General features: G+C 45.9%; 1 protein-coding gene across 2 annotated transcripts; it reads right to left on the bottom strand.

The window, feature by feature from the left end:
- Positions 1 to 12: 12 nt before the first annotated feature.
- On the bottom strand, positions 13 to 18777 carry LOC117760793 (calmodulin-regulated spectrin-associated protein 3-like). 2 transcript variants are annotated; one of them, XM_034584099.1, is made up of 19 exons: positions 18539 to 18777; positions 12064 to 12341; positions 11840 to 11980; positions 11113 to 11199; positions 10930 to 10965; positions 10376 to 10423; positions 8309 to 8447; positions 7664 to 7803; positions 6972 to 7065; positions 6829 to 6880; positions 6577 to 6638; positions 6454 to 6484; positions 3836 to 6278; positions 3627 to 3748; positions 3250 to 3536; positions 3057 to 3156; positions 2302 to 2414; positions 2096 to 2214; positions 13 to 1948 (listed from the first exon to the last, which is right to left on the bottom strand). In XM_034584099.1, the coding sequence occupies exons 1-19, from the start codon at positions 18672 to 18674 to the stop codon at positions 1619 to 1621; spliced, it is 4758 nt and encodes a 1585-aa protein (XP_034439990.1). In that variant the 5' UTR covers positions 18675 to 18777; the 3' UTR covers positions 13 to 1618. The 2 variants fall into 2 exon arrangements, with proteins under 2 accessions (XP_034439990.1, XP_034440001.1); XM_034584110.1 differs by lacking the exon at positions 10376 to 10423 and having other exon boundaries at positions 272 to 1948.

Here is an 18777-nt window from a genome sequence, read left to right on the forward strand (position 1 = left end):
ATGAACGAGAGAAACAGTTTCATCTGTGGAGTTTAATCTGTTTTTTCATACATGAATGCTGGTTTGAAACACACACCGATTTAATTGTTTGCACTCTGCTGAGACCGGGGCTCCGGTTCTGTCCCATTTCAATGAATCCAAATCATTAGGAATCCTTTATCGAATCTTCTTGGGTAGTTTTCGTTTGTTAAGAAATGAAGACATCTTAAATTTCACTAAAACGTAAACAAATAAATGACAGATTTCTCTACGTGCACAAAGTTAGCAGACAGTTGCTCTTTCTACACGTCACGGAATAAAGCGTAACACCAGCTCGTTATCAAAACAATGAAGAGACAGGAGCTAAAACCAAGTGTTTTCAGACAGAGGCTGAAAAGAGGAGCTGCAGCGATGGAGGAAAGTGATGTGTTTTCTGAACATTAGAACATTTAAACCTTTTCCAGTAATAACACAAATTAAAATGATGAACCTGAATATGAGCGGAATATGTCTCCTTTAACATGATATATGAATATTTAAGGCAGGGATTTGTCATTTTCCCTTTATCGCACATTTTCCATCCAACGAATCCACAAAGACGAAGCGAGATTGTGAACGAGAGATTCGATAAAGGATCCTTAGAGCTGAACAAATACAGGAATTCTACCAACTTAGAACCAGATGCAAAAGTGGATCAGAACCCGTCCCTGACCCAGAGAGCAACAATCCACGTATTTCTAAATGTAATGTTGACACATCATCCTCGTTACACTCTCAGCTCAGCGTATAAAAGTTGTTTCGATTGGCATCTGTTGCTCACACGTATATATACTCATAATCAACATCATCAAACCACAAGCTCTTACTTTGATATCACTTTAAGCTTATATCACGGACAGTGAATAACCATTCATGCTGTGGTAACCATCGCTGAAAACCCCCGACACGTTTACAGATCTTTGACTCGGTCCCAAAAAAACCAAAACAAAGTTCACCTCTGCTCCTCTGCGTGGTAAACTTATGGCTTTCGCAATTCTGCAGAATCAAATGTGCTCTGATCGACCTGCTGACAAACGTTGGGTAGAAATAAACTCGAGGGTTTGTACAAAATGAAAGTCCAGTCACTCTGACACGAGAAGGCTTTTTCTCCGTTGTTTGGCTCAATGTATAAAACTGATGTCATCTGATGTCTCGTGAAAGTCCGGGTTTTTCCAGTAAACAAACTGAATAAAGTTTCCATTTCTTCTAAACGAAAAAAAAAAAGTTTTCAAGTTTGTACTTTAAACAATGAAAGTATAAGTAACGAGACTTTTTAAAAGTAACTCTCCGTTGTGCAATTTACCGTTAACATTTAAAAAACACCTTCCTCTGGAGTGGCTCTGTATTCTCTGTGTTGGGGAAACAAAGTTGTGCTGTTGATGTTTTCATGCACATAACGGGGCGGGGGGGGGGGGTAGAAATATTTTTTTTACATATTTTGTATTTCTAGTAAAGTCCGGGGGCAACACAGGTGTTTGCACACACATTCCTAAAAGCTTATCCGTGTGCATGTGACCTTTTTTAAATGTTTCACTATATTTAGTGAGATTAAAGTGTTTGCTTCAGTCACATGTCACTGTGATGTCGTGTGTTAAATTCCTCACTTAGAAATAACCGCCTTCTTAGTAATGCTCGCTCTCCTGTTCCCTCCTCCTCCTCCCGCTCCTCCTCCGTGCCAAAGATGGCCGGGGATGGTGAAGGCATCGACGCTCATGCCCATGGTTTTAGAGGGGATGGCGCTGAACTGCTTCCTGTCTGAGCTGTACTTGTAGATGGACTCCACCTGGGCGGAGCTCATCGCCCGGGGACCCACGCCGGCCAATCGCACCAGCTCCTGGGAGTCGGGGTTCATGGTGTAAACGCCCCTGAACTGGCAGCTGGTGTCGCGGAAGAGGATGAGGAAGTGGTTGGCCGGACTCTTCTCCATCTCCTGAGGTTGAGAGAAAGAGAACAAATCATATTGGCCTTCTAGTTTTCATCTGCATCGTCAAACATGAAAATAAATCATGAAACAATTTACTTTATCAGTTTAATAAATGTTAATAAAAGGCTCAATGATGAAAAATGAATCCTCTACCTCAACTATCTTGTTTTTCTGTGCCTCGTTGACCTTTCCCGCCAAGCAGCAGCGAGACAGAGCGTTGTGAATGATGAATTTGTTGGACTTGAAGCTCGGTTCTTTGAAGAGCTTTGGACCTGAAAACACAAACGTGTTTTTATAGCACTTTGTAAATGCGTAGGAGTAATGAAGAACCGCGATACTCCACCGCTGTAGCACTGTACCTGTGTATTCTGGGGCGGGCGAGGTTCCATTGGACCCACTCTCCAAGTCCTTGTCTCTGTTCTGATTGGCCAGTCGACTCGGTGTCACACAGGCCAAAGGCGACTCGGGGCGGCTGCTGGAGAGAAGCCAAACAATGAGCTGATAGACTCTCACCTCATGTCTGTGCTACACTCGATAAGAGAACGATTCATACATGGATCAGTGATTGCATAACAACAAGTCATTTGTTTCTTTGTAAGAAATGAGTCAAGTATAAGCACTTGTACTGGGGAAGAGGTCGTTAGAACTAATTAGCATAGAAGCCCATGTTTTTAGCTTCTGGATGTTAGCATGGTGAAGTTAAATTGATGATGATGATGATGATGATGATGATGATGATGATGATGATGGTGAAATGAAGCCGTTTTTTAGACATGAACTCCAGGAAAGGTCCAGACAAAAGGGTCCGGGCATTATTCACACATTAACAACACAGCAGGAGTTTGTCAGGTCTGAAATCTATCCGAAACATTAGGGTGTTTAATGGGGGCTGGCAGGAAAAACAAATATCCGTATCGACTGATTTCTGTTCTCACAATGTCCCTCTGGAAAATTTCAGGAAACTGTCAGGACTCCAGTGTGTGTCTGGAAGCAGCTTTACTGTTATGCTAATGTTAGGAATTGAGTATTAACAATGATGCCTCTTAAGTCATGCTAGCATCGTGGCTACAACCTGCGTGAATGAGGCATCAAGATGTCCTGTGCAGGAGTTTACCTGTGGGGTTTCTTCGTGGGGTCACTACCAGGTTTCCTTGGCTCGTCCGTGGCTGCCAGGTTGAGGGAGGAGTGAGAGTAGACTTTGGTCAATTTAGAGCCTAAACAAAAAGACACAAAAGAGTTCAGTCAGTTAAATCATCTTCTGTAGATGTGTTTACTTTGTTGACGTCTCTCAGTGTTTTTACTTTTACCAGTTGCTCCCTTGGCGGGACTCAAAGACTTGTGTGTTTCCTCTCTGGTCATGCTGCGAGGCCGAGAGCGTGTTTTCTTTGCAGAAGATCGTCCTTGATTGGATGATTTTTGCTGCCGCAGCATTTTGTCCAGATCATCCATGATCTTGAGCTGGTGCCGCAGTGCGTGCTCCCCTCGCGTGAAATCTCCCCAACGGGCCGGAGTAGCGGGAGGTGTGGGGGAAGGGGAGGTGGTGCCTGCAGGAGGTGTATTGCAGGGAGACGCTCTCTTGTCAGAAGCCCCTGGTCTGAGAACAGGAGAATAGGTTATTTTGACCAATTTAAAAGAATCACAAACTCGGTGTCAGGCTGCTAAGATGCATGTGGTTGTGTTTCACCTGTTTTCTCTTTCTTGCTCAAGCCACTGTCTCCTCTTCTTTATCTCCTCTGTTCTCTTCTGCTGTCTTTCCAACAGGAGAGCTTTCTTCTGGGCCATCTCCCCCTCACCAAGTACCTCCTCCTACAACAACACAGGCACATGATCATACACCCAAACTGTCGTGACAGAATTAACGTGCATGCAAAACAAACTCCTATTCGTTCTCACCTTAAAGAAGAATCCAATTCCTCCTCTGGTTTCCAGCTCATTCAGTTCTCCACTTGGCTCCAAGGTCTCTGTCTGTCTTGTGTCCTCTTTGGTTTCCGTTTGTTCTTCTGGCAAATCCGTGGCTTCTGTTGCGCAATTCAGTTGCTCTAAAGGATCGAAGGGTTCTGGGACGGGTCCTCTTGCAGGTTCTGCAGCAGATTCTGTTTGATCGCTCATAGAATCAGAGGAAAACTCATGCCCTTCGTCGGTTGGTACATTGCTGCCTCCCTCTGGCTCTTCAAGAGATGACAGTGACGCAATCAGGCTGCAGCGTTTCCCTGCACCTGCAATGCTGTACGCAGCCGAGAGGGACAACGTCTCGCTCTCAAATGAGCACTCTGAAGGAGCTCCAGAGCTGCTGCCACCCGCAGTCCTAGGATGCTCTCGTCTGGACTGTGAAGCGACTGGAAGTCCTCCGACAGCCTCTAGGTCCTCCAGCTCCAGCTCCAGGCTGAACTGGGTGGGTGTCTCGCTGGAGCCTGTTTCTGATGTGCTCTCATCAGGCTGTGGCTGCTGGGCAGGCTGAGGGAATTCCTGAGGAGTCTTTGGACCACCGATACGGAAGGAAGAGGACGTTTGATCCCGACACTTGCTGGGGGATACACGGCGCAAGTGGGGGAGGGTGTCGACAGTCTGGGTCGTCGTCAAGACGCGATTGAGTGGAGGGAACTTGAGTTCGGAAGGCCGTGGATGGGGGCGTTGATGTTGGGGGCGCTGCTGGTGTTTGGGGCTGCGAGGTGTGGAGGAGGAGTGAATCTTGGTGCGAGGAGCAGGGCAGGAGGAGGAGATGATCGTTTTTGGCGAGGTGGAAAGAGCGTGAGAACGTCGTGACGGAGAGGAGGCAGAGGGGAGAGTGGGAGCAGCAGGGATCACCCAAGCTTTAGTGTTGGTCTTGGTAGAAGTCTTTGTCGGGGTTCTTGGTGGTGTCTTGGTTGGTGTGTGGGGGGGAGTTCTGGGTGGTGTCTTGAGGTTGCTTCTAGCTGTTGACTTTGCAATGGTCTTGGATGCATTTCTGGGTCTTTGGTTGCTCATGAGCTGCTGTTGCTGTTCTGTAAGTTTCTGCATGTCCTTCTGTAGCGACTGCAGAGCTTCACTCAGTTTCTGCACCACCTCGTTATATTCCACAATGACAGCTTCACCGGCTTTCTCCTTTTCTGCCCCTTTCTTGCTTTCAATAGAGAATGTGACCTGCTTCTCTAACCGAGGAGGGTTAGAAACAGATGGCTTCTCTTTCTCCTTATCTCCATCTTTTTCTTTCTCTGTCTTTTCTTTCTCCTCCTTCTCCTCCTCCTTTTGCAGTTGCTCCTCCATGCATGTGAGGCGCTCCTCCAGGGTGAAAGTATCCTCCCCTGCTCCCTCCCCTCCTCCTTGCTCTTTTTTTAGTTTGAGGAAAGCAGTTTTTCCAAGCCTCTGTCTGTGTTTGGCAAAGATGGCTTCAATGCGTCTTTTTTGGGCTTCAATGCTTTTCCGTTTTTCCTCCAGACGAGCCCCCAACTCCCAGGCCTCAGAGCCTGGCTCGGGGCCTCTGGGGCCGGGGCTGTCCAGGGGGCCAGGTGCCCCCGCTGGGGTTGAAGGCGTATGTGGAGTTCCTGGGGTTGTTGGTGTCGTGGCAGAGGCAGACTCCTCTCCAGAAGCAGCAGGATGTCTTCTTCTGCTGTCTCGCCGCTCAGCAAAGCTTGTCATTCGTGGACTATTGCTGTTGCTGTGGTTTCCCTGGCGACCATTACTGGGTCGAATGTTACCAGGCGCATTTCTCGGGCCATCGTCCGATGCTTCAGAGGAGTCGACGCTGCCGTCTCGTAGAACAGAATCGTCATCACGTGACATATCGGAGCTCCGCCCTGATCTCTCCCTCCTCTCTCCCCTTCCTTGCCTTTCAGTGTCACCTGCCTCTCCACCGGCCGGCCGGTAGAGGATCCCCGATCGACAGGGAGCCGAGCTACTGAGCTGAGGATTATTTTCCTCAGGGCAGTGCAGGAAAAAACCAGCAGGAGCTCCCTCGGGACGCAACCTGGGCTCTGCCCTTCCTCCCAACACCCCTCTTCCAACTTTCTCGGGCGTCCTTCCCTTCTTCCGATCTTTGCTGTTGGGAGTATGAACCGCCTGTAGCGCCTCCTCGATAGTCGGCAGCTCCCCTAGTGGTGCCGTGTGAGCGTACGGTCCCCAGGACGAGCGCTGCGATGGGGCCGAGGCGCTGACCAGGTGGCTGAGGTCCTCCGGAGGGCTGTACGGGACCCGAGTCATCCCTGCCGCAGTCACCGGCGAGGTCATTGCAGGGATGCCGGTGGTGAGGCTGTCAGTGCTGACGGAGCGAAAGACAGAATCTATTGGGTTTCCCATGACAATGTCAACATCACTGTCCAGCCCAAATGGGATGCTGAAAGTCACTGCTGAGAGAGGACGACTGCGGAGAGTTGGGTGATGATGGAGGGATGGACCAATGGATGGATTCACGAGGCAATATGGAAAAAGCAGAAACCACAGAAGCCAAAGTAAGAAGATTTAGAAATTAAGATAAAACATGAAAGCAGCACAACATTTACCATAGAAATAACACAGAAGCTTTTTAATGCATCTACCTGATTTGTTTCTTTGTCCAACTTTTGTTTTCTGAAAAGACATAAAAAAAGTAAAGTAGAAATAAAAGTTTATTTTGGTTTATTGACTTTAAAGGAAACAATCTCGTGCTCTGTTTCTCTTACCGGGCGACACTGGAGAGGAGATGGGCACAAAGGGTTGTTTGAAGATAAAGGAAGGAGAGCCACTGAAACCCAGGACAATCAAAACAAACCTCCAATGTAAGTTCCTGATAACAATGTGTTACAGGTTTGATTCTAAGCATTAAACAGTATATCTAGTAACTCTATAAAATCAGACTTTATTGTTTTTTTTATTTTATTAGGGTTTTATTTGGGTTTGCTGCAGGATTTCATGTTCAACCTTTTTTCTCGTACCTGTTGCTGTTTCCACTGACAGGACTTGTACAGTCCAGGAACCCTGAGATGTCTGAAAGACACAGAGGAGCTGCACATTCAGAATCTGATATTTACACCAACAGCCAGTGCAACAATATGACAGAAGAGCATCAGTCAGAGACCTGTGAGGTCGATGGGTTGAATGGGCTGAACGAAATCAGGCTTCTTGACCTCGAACCAGTCCAACAGCTCTGCTATGAAGCTCATGATGTTCAGCTGCGAGAAAGAGAAAAAAGAGACGGACGCACACGTGAGATGAGATTTCAGAGGCAGGACAGCAGCAGCTCCCAGTCTGTTAATGCAGCTGAAAACATGAGTGAACTACAACATCACAGATTTCTAACAGACAGATGTTAACACAGTCAACAGCTGTGTGCACGTCTGTAACTCCATAACCAGGCTGATTAACCTCCTTTTTACTTCGTCACTTGTAAATCCCAGCACATATTACCTTCTGTACTTTATACAAAATAATAAACAAATTCATCATCAAGGTTATAATCACAAGGTTTATAATAAATTAAACTAATCAAACTGGTTGTCTTATTACTTACCCACTATAACACCCACCCCCCTTTTGAAAAAAACCTGTCCCCAACCTAAACATAACCTTCACATAACCTTCACCTAACCCTACTCTCACCCTTTGTCGCTGATTGAAAGACGAACTTTATTTGGTGCAATCATTTATTTCCACAGATTAACCAGAATCTGACGACAGTTGCAGGGTTGAAGGTTGACACAACATTTTTAAATGTTTAATTATTTTCAGTGTTAAAAAACAGAATTTAAGTGAGAATATCCTGATGCTTACATGAAGAACAGGAGGAGCGTAGAGCAGGTCCTCCACAGCCAGGGGGCAGCAGCTCTGTAAACTGCTCTCACTAAGCTCTCTGATCAGCTGCAGGTTGTAGAGACTGTCCGCCACTGACATGGTGTCCTTCAGACACACGTCTGGAAGAGAACAGGAAGTTTACACATGTTGATATTTACTGTGTAACATCTGTGTGCGTTTGTGGGTCAGAAGGTTAAATCGAATATAATTTCTTCAACTCAAACAAAGTCTATCAATGTGTCGTCCCGCTCACTGAACTGAAACACAGCTGCACGCCGGACATTACCCATGATTAAAGTTTCCTGCTGACTATTGGAGATAAACGCTGGTTTTTAATAACTTATTATTATTTCATTCTATTTACATCTTATTTCCTTTTCAAGTTAATTTGCCTTTTTGAATATTTTGATTCTACCATTTCACGTCTTATCCTTTTAATTGTATTTCTTTTCTTTGCAATGATTTTAAAACACTTTGGCTCAACTCTGACTTGACTTGTTCCTTTTTTTGAATGATGGGTCTGTCATTTACACTGTTGAGGGTTTGGAAGCATCCAGATATTAATAATGAACATGTGAGTGTGTGTTATCATGTGTGTTATCGTGTGTGTTTGTGTGTGTGTACCCTCTAGAGGCAGCAGGCTGGGGCAGTAGTAGTGCAGCACAGCAGCTATAGCGCAGCCATTAGACAGATCCTTGACCGCAGAGACCAGAGGGAAAGTGGGAGTCAGCTTAGACTGCACTTTGTCCTTCCTGTAACGGATCTAGAGACGAGAGAGAGAGAGAGAGAGAGAGAGAGAGAGAGAGAGAGAGAGAGAGAGAGAGAGAGAGAGAGAGAGAGAGACAGAGGAAAGGGAAAGAGGGAGATGAGAGAGAGAAGAGTGGAACAAGAGAAAGAGTTGTGCAACCACAAGGAAAGAAGGAGAAATCATGAAGAAGATGCAGAAAAAGACCACAGATATGAAGATAGATAAAAAAAGCTCAGAAAGTTAGAAATAAACGTAAAACCAGAAACTATCGTCCAAGTGCAGCCAAACTCCAGGAAAACCGCAAATATAAGGAAACCCACAGAAACAAAGCGCAAGACCAGTGATGCCTGAGGTAAGAAACATTTGCGCACACACAGACACACACACACACACACACACACACACACACACACACACACACACACACACACACACACACACACACACACACACACACACACCAACCAGAAGGTGCAGTGCAAAGGTAAAAAAGAGGCGATACAAAAAAACTGGATTAAAAAACGAGAAAAATGTCAGTGATTATAAGTGAAAATGAAAGTTTCCTCCGGTGTCCATGCAGCAGAAACAGGCACTGACGACACTGTGATCCCTCACTTCTACTTTTGCTCTTTTACACACAAACAGTGCATGAACACAACTTGTGATGTTGTGCAGCCTTGTTGCAGGAGTACGATGATGAAGAGTTCCGTATCAAAGATTAACACCGGGTCTCGTGACGCCTCCTATAACATGGCTTTGTAGCACACACTTAAAGAAAAGTAGTGAAACATAAATATGGATAAATAGTGTCACAATCTGATGAGTTTTTAATGATCCATCCAAACCTCGGGGTTGGACTGGCAACTAGTTAGCCGTCGGTTAGTCGGTCGTTAGACAACAGCGTGGGGGAGGTGTGGCGATTGGTCAGTCTGTCATACCCCTTTTCCACCAAGGCAGTTCAAGGGTCTGTGCCTCGTCAGGAACCAGCTCTTTGTGTTTCGACAGGCAAACAACGAGCTCAGGGCCAAAGACCTGCTACAACACCGCCACCTACACTTCGCTGGTCTCAAGGAAGGAATGTCAGGGGCTGGAGGTGGGATTATTGAGACCAACAAGACCAATAGAGGTCTTTCAACATGGTTCCGAAAGTAAAAATCCCATCTTAATTAGATCTTAATGATCAGCCATAATATTTTAACCATCCAAGGTAGACTTACCAAAAGCTACGAGATTGTGAAACCACGATTTACGCTCCTGTAGAAGCCACAAGTCAGAATGATATCAACTCTGTTTTAAGAAAAACGTGTTTTCAAAGAGAAGCACTACACTACCCACAATCCTCAGATGTAATGGCGACGTCTAAACCATAGGTAAAGTCAGGTTAAATTTAAGATGAAGTTGGTGGAAAGGGATAATTTGCAATGGCTTGTGGGATGTGTAGTTTCCTTCACTCTCAAAATAATGTGCCTTTGCCTTATTTTCCATTTTCCAATCTAAACGAATCAAAAGTTTTAACGATCCATCACGTAGCCGGTCGGCCTGGTTCCAGGTTTAGGTGGGAATGGGAAATTTACTTCCGGAAACCAAAGCTGTTCTAAAAGTAGGTGGTGGAGGTTTTTAATAAACAAAGCTTATGTCGTGTGTCGTCTGCAAAGAATATTTCCAACTGTTCGGATGCCAGTGGATGTTTGCAAAGCCACGAGCAGCGACGCCATTGTTGATGTTGTGCATGAGTTGTGTTGCTGGGAAATCAGAGGCGTACACAGTATAGTGACGTATACAGTGACGTAATGATGTGGTTCTATCAGGATCTTTCCTACAATGATGGTTTTGCCCGAGCACCAGGTTCACGTTGGAGGAAAAGGGGCATCCGTCAGTCGAGTGTGTTGCTACGGGAGACGTGGAGGATGAGGGTGAGATAAGAGCGAGGTGTTATACGTTACCACTGGCGGCTTATTCCCCGACTCCTTCAAACAAAAAGCGATAGCATGCTGGATGGGGGGGATGGCAGAGAGAGGGAAACAAGCATAAATGACAAGGGGGCTCGGTCATCATGGGAACCGCCACACCCACAGAGTCACATGGTACTGCTCAGGAAGAGAGGAGCGACGGAGGGAGGAGGAGGAGGAGGCAGAGGAGAGGAAGGGGGGCAAACAAAGGGGGACGCAGATGTAGTTAAATAACCAGCGAGGAAGGAAATTCACCTCCCTCCCTCGCTCTTCTCCAACATCTCCTCCTCCCTCCTCCGCTCTCTGGGCAGTTTGAGATGAAACTGATGACTGAACGTGACAAAGTCAGACAAAGCCTCAGTGTCCACGACAGCATCAGTTGGTAACAATAATAGAAATCATCATTAATAGGACACTTAAAGGTCGTACACCTAACGGCACAGACACAGATACAGAGTGTGGCATTTCCAGCAGGCACAGTAATGTCAGCCGCAGCCGATGGACACACTCAGAGAGGAGGACAGACGGGAGGCGAGGAGGACACTTACTGGGACTAGTTTCCAGTACCAGCGGTTGGATGGACACTGGCCGAGAGCACGACAGAGAAAAAAAACCAGTTGGGAGGAAACAGAGAAGCAGAGCGAGGTCGATGTTAGCAGCTCGAGCAACAGAAGCAATGAGAGACATGTGCTGAATGGAAAATCCTCATGCATGTGTGTGTGTGTGTTTACCGTGTCCTGAACAGACTGCAGGTCCGTGCACGTCTGGGATTTGAGCGGCTCCTCTTCTTCTGTGCTTTCCCTCAACTTCTGGTTCAGCTGTAAGAACAAGATGGCGGCTGTTAAAGGATGAATTCAATTAAAATATAGGACGAAAGAATCTGAAGTGGCAGCGTTTCGTTAAAATACAAAAATGAACTGGAACGTCAACAGTCTCCTCATGAAACCACGTTTAAATTCATTCAGATTTGGATTTGGATCTGCACCAAATTGCAAAAACATCATATCTCGCAGAGTTAAGGAAAGTGAAAAAAGAATCCTGTCCCCTCATCCACATCTGCACTAAAATGTTATGGGTTTCTTCTCTGACCCATAATGCATCATCATCACAAGTTTCGTGATAATCTGTCAAGTAGTTTTTTCAAAATCCTGCTGACAAACAAACAAACACAGACAAAGACAGAACTTCTTTGGCAATAAGAAAACACATAAATTAAAATGTTAGGAACTACACCAAACAAACTAAACTAATACACTAAGATAAGATAAGATAATAAATTATTAGTCCCACGCCGTGAAATTTCCATTGTTCCACAGCAGCATTCCACAGCAGAATAGAAAGTAATAATGAATAAACATGTAATACTTACAAATGTAAAGAAACATTAAAAAACCTGAATAGAATAAAAACTAATAAATAGGAACAGGATATAGAATCAGGACAGAAAGCGGGTCTCACCCTGTTGACCCAGAAGAGCAGCGCGTTCTCCCACGGAGCCCCGACGCCCATCTGCCCCGCCTCCACCGCCATCTTAACCCGGCCCACCGTCTCTTCAGCAGCCAGTGACATCAGAGAGTCAATCAGGGCCAGGTGGGACTTCTGCACCAATCAGAGACAAGATTTAACCACCTTGAGCCTCTTTAACAATGAGGACACGAGCAGTTGAACTACAGAACACGCACCGTCTTGATGGGGACGCTGCTGAGGTCCTCCTCGGTGACGTCTACTTCCTGGACCCTGGGAGCGAAACCTTTCTTGATGAGGTGCTGCAGCAGGGCGGCGTTGTCGGCGGGTGACCCCTGCACCGCGGGCACAGAGACCCCGTGTGCCTGGGCGAGCAGGGCCTGAGCTCGGCAGTAGATCTCCGGGGACAGGAGCAGCTTGGAGACGGCCGGCTTCAGGTGCTCCTGCTTGTACTGGTCCTTGTAGAGCGGCTCCCGAAACTCCACAGGGACGTTTTCTGCAGAGAGAAGACGACGCAGTGACGACTTTATTCATGAAGCGTGACTGGTTCATTGTTTCAGTCTGAACTACAATAACACGCAGACATTCAGGATCCCCAGAGGATGAATCCTACTGACTTCACTGATCCTGACTTTTTCCTACAGGGACAAAACGAGGTTGATGTTTCTGGACTTATCTCAGACCACCAGGACATTTGTTTCACATATTCATGATCCTCAGAGGATGAATCCTATGACCTTTGACCTTTACTGGACCTTTACTTGAGCTTTACCTGCAGGTTTTCACTTTTTTCATTTAGTGAAGTCTTTCAACAGCTACTTTTGAACGGCCACAAAATTTTATACGGACACAATTTTGTTCATACATTGATGGTTCCCACATGATGAATCATACCGACTTTACTGACCCCCAACTTTTCCTTTCACAATATCCTGTTGTTCCCATTTGTGATTTGAATTTTGTTTTTTAAGATTTATTCAGGATGAAATGCATCGATGGTCAAACTTTCAATTTGTTCAATAATTAACTTAATGGCCAAGTAGCTGTAAAACTAATAATTAAAAACTAAAGAAGAGATTTCCTGGGACACAGAGGTGACCCAGGAAAAAATTCTTTATCATTGTGAGAAAGTGATTTATAACATGTTCACTGTTTCACCAGGTAAATAATTCATGGATCTTGATGAAAATAATCAGGCATAAGGAGCTGATATCTGTGAGTTTGGTTTTAATTCAAGTGGGAATAGACTTCTACTGAGTTTGTATAATTTGTTTACAGACGTCGAAGTAAACTAGAATTGAATTTGAAGTCTCAGCTGATTTACCTGAGAGTCCGGCTGCACGTTAAGAGTTAAGTGTTTGTCGGTGTTTTTGTTTTCTTTTGTCTGTTTTGTATTTGTCAATTTCACATGATTTTACTTTATTATCTTGACGCTGTGTTTTTAAATTCAGAGAAAAACATTCAAACAAACCGGTAGTTTGAAAAAAAACCCTCGAGTCTGCCTGTGCCTCGGGGGAGTTAGAGATGCAGTTATCTTAAGTCGGGAAGTGAGAGCTGCGTGCATGCAGAGGAACCGCCGTGTTTTCATGCTCCAGCTGAGAATGAATATTTCAGTGGATGGACGGTGCGAGTCGAGAGAATCCAAACAATCATTATGAGGAGAAACACAACCATGAAGCAGTTCAAGAGATCTCCTGCAGATACAGGAGGTGGGAAGAGTGAGTCAGCTCCTCTGCATTGTTCCCTGAGAAGGAGAGAAACGCCTTCTCCAACTCCAGAGCACAGAAACGCTTCGTCGAGGCCTCGTGTCCCGTGTGGAGAAGGTCACGGAGGTCACACGGGCTCCACTGCTCTGACGGAGAAACCTCAGAAAGCAAAGTGAAGAAGTTTCCTCACAGTGGAGAACGGGCGACGAGGAGAAGGGACAGCGGCTGACTGCAGGAGAGGATAATACAATCATCTGCATGAACAGCTCAGCTCAGAGAGGTCACTCATACAAGAGTGTGTGTGTGTGTGTGTGTGTGTGTGTGTGTGTGTGTGTGTGTGTGTGTGTGTGTGTGTGTGTGTGTGTGTGTGTGTGTGTGTGTGTGTGTGCGTGTGTGTGTGCGTGTGTGTGTGCGCGCATGTCAAGACATCTATGAAGCTCAGTAACACACACTCTCCTCACTGACCCATATTCCAGCTCTGCAGCCCCTGGACGACCACTGGAGATTGAAGTGGATTTATTAAAGTGGGTATCAGAGTCTCTTCCTGCAGTCGAGCTTCTTTTCCTCTCTTAGTCGTTTCTTTTCTCCTCCTTTTCCTCCTTCATCGTTCTGCCCATAAACATCTCTGACTCACACAGAATCTGTGAAACCTCCCTTCTTTTCATTTCACCTACACTAACGAGGTAATGTTTTAGGAACCGAATTTTCACTTTCGTTGCAATTAGTGGTTTTTCAACGATTTCAGAGATTTCTCAGAGAATAAAATCTGTCATATTTAGGGGACAGATATTTATGAGAGTGTGAAATTTGGTGCAGATCCAAATAGATCTGGATCAGTTGGCCTCTCAGCTCCTGGTGGTTTTCTTTGGTGTGATAAGAGTCTGAAGAATCATCGTCACCAAACATCTCTGTTTCTGCCCGCTGGAGTTTTCAAACTAAAAAGGGGCGTTTCCTCACTTCTCTGTAACTCCGGTCAAAAAGAAGTTCAGTATTTAAATCGATCTTTTCCAGTTTGACTCGACCACTCAAAGCACTTCACAGAACAGTTTTCACACAGTGCATCTATGTGCAGCACTTTTTATCCATGAGATCTATCAGTATCTTGCTCGAAGAAAACTTCAGCATCCGGAGTGGGAAAGACTGGGATCGAACCACTGACATTCTGTTCAGAGGATAACCGCTCTCCCCCCTCAGCCACAGACACAGTTGTAGTAACGACAGATGATTCAGTTTTCAAAGGAACACGTAGGATGTAGTTTCATTCTAGTTTCGTAATGAAACTGGAACACCTCTGCTCGTCCTTTCTTTCTTCTGCCAGAGAGACGTTGTGTATCTGTGTCACCACACAAACATCAGGGTGAGCACACACTCCTCTGCAGTGTGACACACACTGTTAAAGGGGCTGAAGCGTCGTCGTTGTTCACACTCGGCAGCGCTGGCAGGAAGTAGGACTGCCGTCACTATGGGAACGGTGGGAATGGAAAGCCGGCGCTCTGAGACCGGACTGCAGAGAAGGACTAACCCACTTAGTGTCATTTCATCTGGAGGCAGCAGAACCAGGCCTGTGCAGCTGGAGCAACACAACAGCTTTACCTTGTATGGATCTCTTTCATGATCATGATCCGAAAATCACCAGAAACAAACAAGACACCACCTCTCGTCTAAATCTCCCTGTCACAACAACACATAGAAACACATGTTCAGGAGCTTAACGTTCCTCATTATGTGCTGCTTTCTTTCCCCATTAGGCCACTTGATGAAGTGTTTCATCAATAACATGTCACAGGACGCTGGAAAGGGCCGTGATGAATGTCCAGAGGAAAAGCTTTTTAAATGATCGTCAGTCTGAAACACAAAGATTCTACATTCACGCACAGAGGAAAACGACCAGGCCTCGTAATCCTGAGGTGGAAATCAGCGTTTGACATTTCAACTTGATTAAAAAGCGTCAGAGAGGTCGATACGCAGGCTTTATATAACTCAATCGTGCACATAGCTTTCTACAGCCTATTGTATTTATGCCATTTCATCATGATGCCGTTGAGATGTCATCTACAAGTTAGATTTCAATATGAGATTAACTGTGTTCTTTTGTTCTAGGATGTTAACCTAGTTTGTTTGTTAATCAGTTTGCAGGATGAAAGAAAGACGACTAAACACGTCACCTCAAAACTTGGTGGAAGGATGAAGAACGTGTCAGGGACGAATCCTCAGTGACGTCATTTCCTGGTTAAATAAAGTTTTACGATACAGAGAAGCCTGATTGGTTCATTTATTCCTCTGTGTTTATTAGTGACTTGGACAAATCGAACAGCAAGAAAGCAGGAAGAAGTTATTAATTTTTGGCCGTTCATCCAACCATCCATTATCTGTACCATCTGGGGGAGGCGACCCCCCACTGAGATTGGGCGAGTGGTGGGGGTGGGGGGGGGTCACCAGCCAATCCCAGGGCCAACATACAAACACCAACAACCATTCAGGCTCACATTCACATCCAGAGTCAACATGGAATCTACTGCAGATAACCCGAGCCGCTGGTCTTCGGACTGTGGGAGGAAGAACTCCACTGAGACGAACTGGAATTCAAACCAGGAACCTTCCAGTGCCACCCACTTGTCCACTGTGCCGCCCCTCCCCTGCTCGTGTCAAGTATAATCAATCAGTGCTTTCTCCCCTCTGTGCCTCCATTAAAATTGTATGAGGCAGCCGCTCTGACCAGTTGACAGCGATGAAGACGAGGAAGGCTCCCTGCTGAGAGGAGGTCTCCAGCTCGTCTTCTCCTCTCGTGTCTCAGACTCGTCCACTGGACACAAACACAACGTGAAACTCTGGAACCGTCACGACAGCAGAACACGACGGGGATCGTTACATAAACTGGGTTTAGTGAGGAGTTTCAGAGTGACATCACAGCGTGAGTCAGCAGAGCCTGAACCTGCAGACCTGCTGTTTCATCATCCTTCATCCATCATTCAGCCATCATACAGCATCCATCCTTCATCCATTCATCATTCAGCCATCATACAGCATCCATCCTTCATCATTCATCCATCATACAGCATCCATCCTTCATCCATTCATCATTCATACAGCATCCATCATCCTCTCATCCATCATTCATCCATCCATCCATCCTTCATCCAGTCATCATTCATCCTTCATCCTTCATCCATCATACATCATCCATCCTTCATCCATTCATCATTCATCCTTCATCCTTCATCCTTCATCCATCATACATCATCCATTCATCCATCATCCTCTCATTCATCCTTCATCCATCATTCATCCATCATCCTCTCATCCATCATGCATCCATCCATCCATATATCATCATCCTTCATCCATCATACAGCATCCATCCTTCATCCATTCATCATTCATCCTTCATCCTTCATCCATCATACATCATCCATTCATCCATCATCCTCTCATTCATCCTTCATCCATCATTCATCCATCATCCTCTCATCCATCATGCATCCATCCATCCATATATCATCATCCTTCATCCATCATACAGCATCCATCCTTCATCCATCCATCCTTCATCCTTCATCCTTAATCCATTCTTCATCCATTCATCCTTCATCCATAATCCATTCTTCATCCATCCTTCATCCATCCATCATTCATCCATCATACAGCATCCATCCTTCATCCATTCATCCTTCATCCATAATCCATCCTTCATCCATTCATCATTCATACATCATCCATCCATTCATCCTTCATCCTTCATCCATCATCCATCATTCATAGATCATCCATCCATCATCTCAAACTGGATTTTCTCGGTTTTATATCATTAGAATAAAATTTAAATCAGGTTTTGATGCATTTGGTTGAAAGGGGAGGAACCATCATTTATTTCCTTCTCTCTTTCCTCCCTCCTTCCTGTCTTTCTTTCTTTCTTTCCTTCCTTCCTTTCTCCCTTTCCTGTTTCTTTCTTTCCTTCCTCTTTCTTAAATACTTTCTTTCTTTCCTTCCTCCCTTTCCTCTTTCTTAACTCCGTCCTTCCTTCTTTCTTAATATATTTCTCTCTCTCTCTCTCTCTCTCTCTTCATTTCACTCCATATCATACTGATGAATAAACTGATCAATAACGATAATAACCATTGACTGGAGGACTTTGAAGTGATGTCATCCAACACAACACAACCACAGACTGAAGGAAGAGACTCACACACATGGATCAGAATCTGACACAACAATAACATCTCCACACACACACACACACACACATCTACACACGAGTGAATTATCTCAGTGAGAATAAACTGCTTGACATTTAAACTTCTGCAGGTTTTCTTGAATCCGTCCTGCCTGTTTCTCACGTTGACCTCTGACCTCTGACCTCCCATTGAATTTGATGCATTTGCAGTTTTCAGCACAGAAGAACTCTCCATTGTCTCACGTGTCACCTTCACTTCACTGCCACGCGCCGCAGCCCAACGTGCGTGCCTGCGTAACACTGACACAAATATTATGCTGTGCTCTGACCCATTTACACCACACATCACCTATAGATGCAAACATTGGTTATAATTAATTGAGAGTGTGTGTGTGTGTGTGTGTGTGTGTGTGTGTGTGTGTGTGTGTGTGTGTGTGTGTGTGTGTTAGATGTTGGATGGAGAATCCCTCCACAGGCCCGAGGAAGCGGATCTCTTTGTTGCAGTGCGGTGATGACAGACTCCTCCATCCCGCACCATCAGGAGAATCCTCCGGGGGGACGAGCCGCACATTCGCGTCAGTAATTAGCCGAGGATCGTCCTCATGGTGCGGGAACAATGACGCTGCATGGGCCGGGCAGGTGGAGCACGCGCACCCGGGATGAGGATGGATGAGGAGCGGCTGGATGCTGGAGGTTTCATCCCCAAATAAAACCGAGAAACCTCCAGCTCCGAGCCCCGGGGGTGAATTATTAAGCGCCCCGCCCAAGCGGCAGCAGCAGCGGCTGTGATGTGAGCAGGCTCCGGGGTGTGTGTACCTGCAGAGCCGTACGACTTCGACAGCAGCCACCGGACACTGGCGCAGATCTTGGCCCGGCTGATGTCGTACTGGTCCAGGGGTTTGATCTCCGGCACCGGGCAGGTCCTCTTCATCGCGCCGGGAGAGTCCTCCATGGCGCACGGACAGAGGAGGAGCGCGCGGAGGAGGAGAGGCGGCAGCACCGGGGAAATGCGAGGAGAAGGAGGAGGGAGGATGGAGGAGGAGGGAGGATGGAGG

The sequence above is a fragment of the Hippoglossus hippoglossus genome, chromosome 1, assembly GCF_009819705.1.
Source record: "Hippoglossus hippoglossus isolate fHipHip1 chromosome 1, fHipHip1.pri, whole genome shotgun sequence".
Lineage (NCBI taxonomy): Eukaryota > Metazoa > Chordata > Actinopteri > Pleuronectiformes > Pleuronectidae > Hippoglossus > Hippoglossus hippoglossus.

Bases quoted from the DNA above. Each gene is read 5' to 3' on its own strand.
- LOC117760793 (XM_034584099.1), bottom strand. From the start codon at position 18,674: ATGGAGGACTCTCCCGGCGCGATGAAGAGGACCTGCCCGGTGCCGGAG. The intron at 10,424-10,929 runs GTAAGTGTCCTC...CCCCCCATCCAG, and splicing joins GGTACTGGAAACTAGTCCCA to CATGCTATCGCTTTTTGTTT. The intron at 7,066-7,663 runs GTAAGCATCAGG...TCTTTCTCGCAG, and splicing joins ACGCTCCTCCTGTTCTTCAT to CTGAACATCATGAGCTTCAT.